We start from the raw sequence: 8105 nt of genomic DNA, 5'->3' as shown, positions 1-8105 counted from the left end.
AAAACTCCGTTGTGCACTGCCTGTTTAGCTTTGACTAACATTTTTTGTACTAAGTGCGCCGTTCATTTTGTTGCCCGCATTCACTCTCCTTTCAGCATCTTTTTCTACTCTTCCATCTCTTGAAAACATGCTTCCCAGATACACTCCCTTAACCTTAAGTGCTCTTTTTTTCTCTTGTCTTATATATTACTTTTTTTTTTATCTTTACCATATAACATGTCTTCTCATTTTATTTGTAAAATAAAAAACTTTTACCGGATGTATGTACAGGTAAACGTCGTTTTACGCTGGGGTTCCGTTCCGAGAGACATCGGCGTAAAAATAATCTCTTGATATAAATAATGATTTTCTTATAATAAATACTAACTCACCAGTTCATCGGTACTAAATTTAATTGTCACACTTTTTTGAAAAAAGCATCCAATTTTATTTGCTTTGATTGTTGCTTCCTTTTTTGCAGAATCATAAGATAAACTACAAACATTTGAATATTCTTTTAATTTTTATAATAATTAAAAATATATAACATTGTACCTTTTTATTTTTCTTAAAAACAAAACGAAAACTTACTCGAAAACAATTTTACATACGCAATAGGCTGCTCCCGTACACGGTAATAGAATAAAACAACGAGTAAAAGTGTGTCTGCTATTAGAATCGCGGCGCCTACTGTTGTCTGGTGTCGGCCGAACCGGGGAATCCCACGCCGGCACCAACCGGCGTAATTCTAAATCGGCCTTAATCGAACCGCCACAAAACGACGTTTACCTGTACTATCATTTATACTCTTATATAGCCATTGTTGTCTTTCCTTAATAAATGAAAATAAAATATAAAATAAAAACTATTCGATAGACGAATTTCAACCGGACTCTATTCATTCGGATGATGGGTCACGTGTGTAAAGTGTTACTTCAATAAGTATTTATTTGATACGTGCATCTGCATACTTCTGACAAAGTGTAAATAGTGTTCTTTAAACAATACGGTACTGGCATACGTGCAATAGTAAGAGTAAAGAGCTTATCAGTGTACAAAGCCTGATAGATAATAAGCTAACCAAACATTTTCAGTTGTAATTAAATTAAATAAAATTCTTAATAATTAAAATACATTTATAGTTTTCTTCTACTTAAATTTATATAGTTTTTCAGTGACCGGGTTTCGTCGTGACTAACATCGTCAGACTGGGCTCTATACTATGTACGTATTTTAATTATTATACCCAACTAGAAACCACAGACAAAACTTACTCTTTCATACCGATATCCATAGAACTAACTATGGTTTTCATTCCTCTATGCCCAAAACTTTTAGGTCTGCCAACAAACATACCAGTCTTGATTTCTTTGATAACAAATTGTCTTCTTTCAATCGATCACTGAATCAAATTCAATTATAAACACCTCTCTCCCGCTTCCACTCCCACAAAGTCTACAATAAACCATTGAGTCTTTCTATTTTTTTATAATAAATTTCCATGTATAAATGTATCCATTAAAATGCCCATTGAGCGTATATATAAATAAATAAGTAAATTATAATTAAAATTCAGTTCCATCGAGAAACGTCAGTAGAAAAACTCAAGTTATTAAATAAAATTCAACAATATTTTTAATTTGTCCAATTTTTTGTAGGAAAGGACTGGATTACATCCTCCAGGGAGCTGTTTATATATATTTTTTTTTAATTTCAAATATAGGAGTTGCTTTATTTTTTACTTTGCTTACAATGTACAAGGTTTAAATTCAAAAAAGTGGCTTTTTCTGCAATCAAATTTCTTTAAATTTCACTAAACGGTTGGGATCAGAGGGATATACTTATGTGGGCCAATCAGAAACTTCTCAGCAATTGCTCGTGTGGAGAAGAAACTACTTAAAACTCTTCAGAAGAAGCCTGCCTGTTGGCAGTAGTCAACAGGCCTTCCGTTCTACTAAAGAAGTGTTTGGCATTTTGTTCCCTTCTTTGGATTATTTTACCAATTGCCTGCACTATATTGATCATGTATGATACTACCTCTCGTATGAGTTCTTTATTACCTATCACCGATGGGGTGATGCATAGATCTTCACCCAGGCTTCTGCATTGCGCCCCTAGCTGTTGTCTTTGAAAGCTGAAAAGGGGACAATTTATCAACAGGTGAGGGACATCTTGAAAAGTTTCACCGTCGCATGGGCAGCTGTCAATCTCGGAGAGTTTGAAGCGATGCAGGTAGCTCATGAACCCACCATGACCCGTAAGCATCTGAGTGAGCTCGTAGCTAGCATTCTGCATTCTCCTGAAATCATAGGCATGGAAAATGGTAGGTAAAAACATTTTAGTTATACTTCGGGTAGTCTTACTCAAATAACGATCGTTCCAGATTTGAAGGGTCGTGCTTTTTACTATCCGTTTTGGGCTGAAAATCAGGGGCGGTCTTCTTTAACGTAGCTATATTAACATATTACAACAGAGGTGAAGAACATTTTACAGAAGGGAATATAGAAATCTAGGCATCCAAAGGGCTTATGACTTGTCATTGGCTGGTTTAAGCATTTATCTACAAAAATTTAGACAAACTCAAAAGACTGTTGATAAATCCACCTGGTCCAAGAAGAAGTATAAAAATTGAAAAATATTTTCAGGCGTATGTAGGTGAAATAATTAAATCATATGAATCTCACCCGCAACGATAAAAGTTTCAGCTCTTCACAAACGCCGACAGATGGAAGAATCGAAAGAATACTGATGTTCTAATATAAACAGAATTGTGAATATAACACAGCGTGTAAAGTGGCCACTTAAACCAGCCAATGACAGGTCATAAGCCCTTTGGATGTGAATATATTCCTTGCTCTAAAAAGTTCTTCATTTGTTGTTATGTTTCAAATAAAATTCATTTGAAAAAATGGTTGTCTGCTTTGAAATCCTTATTTTAGGGTTTTAAAATATTGTAATTTTAACTAAACATCAAAATATCCGATACGTATCAAAAAGGAGAATGTATTTTGTATGAAGTAGGCAGTTAATATACATTAAGATTGGCCAATATTTTTTTTTCCGAATTTTGAAATGAAAGGTGTCTAAAAAGTTGCCTTTTAGATTACTCAAAATGCTTTAAAATATTTTAAAAATATTCGATATTGCTTTTGGCCCTCAACCAGAGCTTGAAGTTTTCGAAAAAGTCATTTTTTGCGCTAAACCGGCTGTCATTTCGTATTTAAGTAAGAAAAACAGTTCAATTAAATTTTATAATTTGAATTAAACCTTATTAAATAAGCATCTACGCGGTACGTTGTACTTTATTTTGAAATAAATGGGTAGCATTGCTTTAATGATCTATTTTTTTCGTCAATATAAGCCAGGCGCTCAACGGAATCAGTTCCGCGGAGTGTAAAACTTTTGCATTTCGGTAGTTTTAAAACGTGTTCGAATTTGTAATGTAATTAAGTTATATTTTTACTAACAAAAAATAATTTTATCAATATAGGTAATTAACAAAACGTTCATACAGTGATAAACTTCAAACCTCGGTTGAGGGCCAAGAGTAGTATGGAATATTTTGTTAAATAATTTTTACTTTCAATGTGATCCAAAACGCAACTTTTTAGACTCCTTTCACTTTAATGTCTACGCGACTTTATGGTGCCCCGAGAATCTCAATAAAGTCGGACATGCAGATACGCAGGAATATCTCGTGAAAATGAAGACACCTACTAAATTAAAAAAATATCATTATAAGTATATATCTAGAATATAAATGTTTGTGAAAGCAAATAATTCTATCAAATCCCAAAAGGAACACAACCAGAAGTCAAACTAGAGGATGGGTCATAAGGTTTACCCCTAACTCTAAATTTGGGCAATTTCTATCGGATGATTTGCGAATTCAGAATATAATCATAACTTTAATAAAGACACTGGATTAAAAGTACTTCATATTGAAGATAAAATATTAAAATTAGACAACTTAGAAATCTTAGAAATTAAAAAAGCGATTCATAATAAGAAAACAATAATTGATAACCAAAAAAAACTATATTTCTTTTAGTCCTCTCCTGTCTTATTTCGAAAAAAGTGATTTCAAATTACCACCCGTGTAAGGAAAAAACGACTTGATTTATTGGGTCCACGTGTAGAATTTAGTGAACATGATAATAGTAAAAAGGAATTAATTCATTTGTTACGTAAACATTTACGAAGAAGCTTGTTTGCTTTAAAACCGGTCGTTGGAAAAAAAATTAATAAAAAATTAGTGGTTAAAAACAAAGTTGTTTTATTTATTTTTTTAGTTTATCCAAACTTTTGTAGACAAAAACTGGATTCAATCCCCTAGGGAGCTGTTAATATTAACATATTACAACAGAGATGAAGAACATTTTATAGAAGGGAATATAGAAGTCTAGGATTATACAGAGTTTATGACCTGTCGTTGGCTGGTTTAGGTTGCCACTTTACACACTGTGTAACATTCACCATTCTGCCTATGTTTGAACATCTATATTTCTTAATTTCTTCCATCTGTTGATGTTTGTTAAGTTAAAGATATGAAGCCCTGTAGATGTCTAGACTTCTTTATTCCCTTCTCTAAAATGTTCTTCATCTCTGCTGCAACATGATAATTTTATTTCGTGTTAGTAAATATTGGTATTTAACTACTCACCGACTTTTTGCGTCTCAGTATTTGCATGTTGAAATGGTAAGTGTCCTGACGAAGAGTAGGGTACGTTTTGAAACCGGTAGACATTAAAAGTCGGTAAGCGATTGTATACATAACCTTGCTCACATTAAATAATAAGTAAAAGCTCTTACGCTTTTTGAGAAATCTAAGAAAATCCTGAAAATTAAGAAAATCACGTTAATTTGTAATTGAATTCTTTGAAGAATCAAAAGCAAAAACAACTAAAAATAACATAGAGTATTGAAAAAAAATATCTAAGCCTTATATTTTTTTATAGAAAATTACGTAAATACCAATTTATTCGGAAAAATCTACGGTTAAGTGAATGTTATCATTGTCGATAATTATTTTACTAAAAATACAATATTATAAATGTTTTAATCTATCTTTCATAGATTCCGAGAAATACGACCCCAAACATTACCCTCTGGTGCGTTTGGAAGAGAAAAATATCTTTTTTTACAGTTTTAAAGTAATAAAGGTCCATGAAATACTGTCCAGTAAAAATAATATTTTTTGCTAATTATTTTATTTTTGCTATATCATTGACCACGCCCCAAATACGTCAATTTGTTCCTGACTATTCTAATTTTTTAAGAACATTGTCACAAATCTTGACGTCACAACTGTCAAGGCCAAACATACGACGTATTTTTTTTTAAATTCTTTTTTAAATTTATGTATGAAAATATTTCTTCACAATATCAATAATAAACAATACATAAAGAATAACAACAAATAACAAGACCAATTGAACGTAGTTATGCAGAAAGCAGCCAGTCTACAATTTGAAAAAAAATGATACTATGATGTTATCGAGTGCAGTAAGGTCAGTTCTGTTAAAAACAGCCAGACCGCTTTCATACAAAAAACTGTATAAATTACCACCTTAAAATGGTGTCACAAAAACGGAATTTCTTAATTTGCGAAAAACACCCACAGCACTAGAAAAACCTCACGGTAATTTGAAAATCATTAAAACTAGACGATTACGTAATATAATTCTTGTTTGTAATTTTAAAAAAAACTAATGTATTCATTGTTTATCATTTGTCAAAGACAAAAACATTCCAACTAGTGAGTAGTTTTGAAAAATTCACTCTTTTCACTAGGGTTTTATTATCTTGGTTTCACGTTTCTATCGATGGCTGCTTTTTGCATAACTATGTTCAATTATGGATTTCATATAAGAACAAAAATAAAATATGTTTAAAAAAAACAAAACGTACAGTTCGCTAGGGGCGAAAGGAAGTGGGATGGGAAAATAGGGAAGGAAGAGAAGAAGAAGAAATAGTAAGTAAATATAAAATAATGAAAAAAGAAATAAAAATGTACACTTACAACATACATACATATACAAACAAACACATATACATATATATACATACATACGTACACATACACACATACATATGCATACATACATACACATACATATACACACATACATATACACACATGAACATGCATATAAATATTTACACATACATACACATACATATAAACATATACACACATGAACATGCATATATATATACACATACATATACACATGAACATATACGCATACGATTTTGAAAATACAATCATTTATCCTAGATCCATTTCATAAAAGTTGTCCTAGGTTGAAATAAGCTGCCACAAGAGCTGATCTCAATAAATAGTCTCAATAGGTTCAAAAATGGACTAGATTTGTTTCGAAAAAGTTAAAGCACGCCAACAACTAATTTTCGTTATAATAGATTTGAGCTGCTTGCTTAAAATTAATAATATTTAAAAAAGTAACAAAAAGAAAACTTCTAACAATGCGACGAAAAGAAAACAGAAGAGCAGAGTTCGGCAAACAAATTTGAACCTCAGAGGCAGACGGATACAAATCAAAACGTCAAATGTTCAACAATAGCCAAAATAATATATTTTCTCTGTGTGATTTCTAATCATTCAGAACATTAATTTGTACGTTCAGTATTTTAATACATTGGTGCTTTCATTATTAGACTAACATTTCTTCAAAAATTTAAATTACTTAACAACATCATTGAATAAAAATTTAATTTAAAAAAAAAACAGAAAATAATATGAAGATCCCATTGGGTTAATAGGTAAGTAATTTTTTTAAAGTTTTATTTATATTTAACTCATGATTTACGATAACTGAAGAAAAATTGTGTTACGTTAGTATTTTTAAAATTATTGATACATGTTATAAAACACATGAATGACGTATTTCATGACAATAAAATTTATGAGGGCATATTAAAAATGACATCGATTATTTTACAAATTCAATTAATAAAATGGCTCAGAAAATTACTATTTGTTATATTTTATTGATTTAATTAATAAAATAATTCAATTACTTCCATTTGCATCCCATGGTGCATAGGGCATTTGATCACACGTAGCGTATCTTGATGTTTTTCATAAATTACTTAAGAGATTAGAAAACAGTTTACTGCATACGGAATATTTCAATTAGAACTAAGTTTATTCTGGAGTAATACAAGGATCAAACCTCGGTCCACTACTCTTTACCATCTTTATAAATGATATCGCGAAAATCATCATCTTCTCCCAATTTCTTTCATTTGCCGATGACTTAGTTTATTCTGAAGTAATACAAGGGTCAAACCTCGGTCCACTCCTCTTTAACATCTTCATAAATGATATCGCGAAGGTCATTAACATATTTGAATTTTTCAAGTGTTAATATGGAAATATTTGAAAATTGCTATTTTCCTTTTTTTATTTATTATTTACTATGCAATTTATTGCATTTAGCCGGCGCGGCGGTTGGCAAGCCAAGTCAGAAAACCCAGGCAGAGAAGCAGTCGCCATAGTAATATCATTTTATTTTCGCTTTTTATTTATTTTTTAATTTGGGAAAAAAAACAACAGTTTATACATATATTGTCAAAAGAAAATAAAAATAAATACAAACGAAATTTTTTTCAAGTTATTAATTAAATATATTATCGGTGACAAAATAAAAGCAATTTAATAATTAAGAAATGTTAGGCACTTAGAAATTGCAAATAAAAAAGAAACAAGATAAATTTATATTAAAAAATTAATTAAAAAATAATTAAAAAGGTACAAAATATAATAATGAACATACGAGTACATACATAATTACTGACATCGTATAATTAAGCGGGTGTACTGTCTATAAGGAATCTTCTATGTTTCATATAGCAGAGATGAAAAATGTCAGCGTGACCGGGTTTTAGTATGAGATACTCCTTGTTATTTTGCAAATGCATTATATTTTATTATTTTTTATAGTAAACGCCGATTTTTAGCCAGGGAACTTCGTTAATTTACGAGGAAAACAAAAAACAAACCGACGCGAACGTTGACTTAGAGATTACACACGCGTTGACCTATGACTGCAATAACTTAAGCATGTTCATTAATATGTTCATTGTGATCGCTCATAAGCACG

General features: G+C 30.9%; 1 protein-coding gene across 4 annotated transcripts in view; it reads left to right on the top strand.

Annotated features, from left to right (window-relative positions):
* Positions 1 to 983: 983 nt before the first annotated feature.
* The window catches only part of LOC148274536 (zinc metalloproteinase nas-4-like), a 29071-nt gene continuing 21949 nt past the window's right edge, over positions 984 to 8105 (top strand). The window contains exons 1-3 of one of the 4 annotated variants that reach the window (XM_088236958.1): positions 984 to 1075; positions 1147 to 1203; positions 2140 to 2302. In XM_088236958.1, coding sequence (XP_088093084.1) covers positions 2206 to 2302 — 97 coding nt within the window. In that variant the 5' untranslated portion in view covers positions 984 to 1075; positions 1147 to 1203; positions 2140 to 2205. Of the gene's footprint in view, positions 1204 to 1637; positions 2303 to 8105 lie in introns of all 4 variants that reach the window. The other 3 variants (XM_088236957.1, XM_088236959.1, XM_088236956.1) reach the window with 3 other exon arrangements.

Source organism: Micrasema longulum, unplaced genomic scaffold (genome assembly GCF_059751315.1).
Source record: "Micrasema longulum isolate JH-2025_06_02 unplaced genomic scaffold, ASM5975131v1 h1tg001627l, whole genome shotgun sequence".
Taxonomy (NCBI): domain Eukaryota; kingdom Metazoa; phylum Arthropoda; class Insecta; order Trichoptera; family Brachycentridae; genus Micrasema; species Micrasema longulum.
The sequence above is the reverse complement of the archived record's forward strand: the minus strand, read 5'-3'. Positions and strand labels throughout refer to the sequence as shown.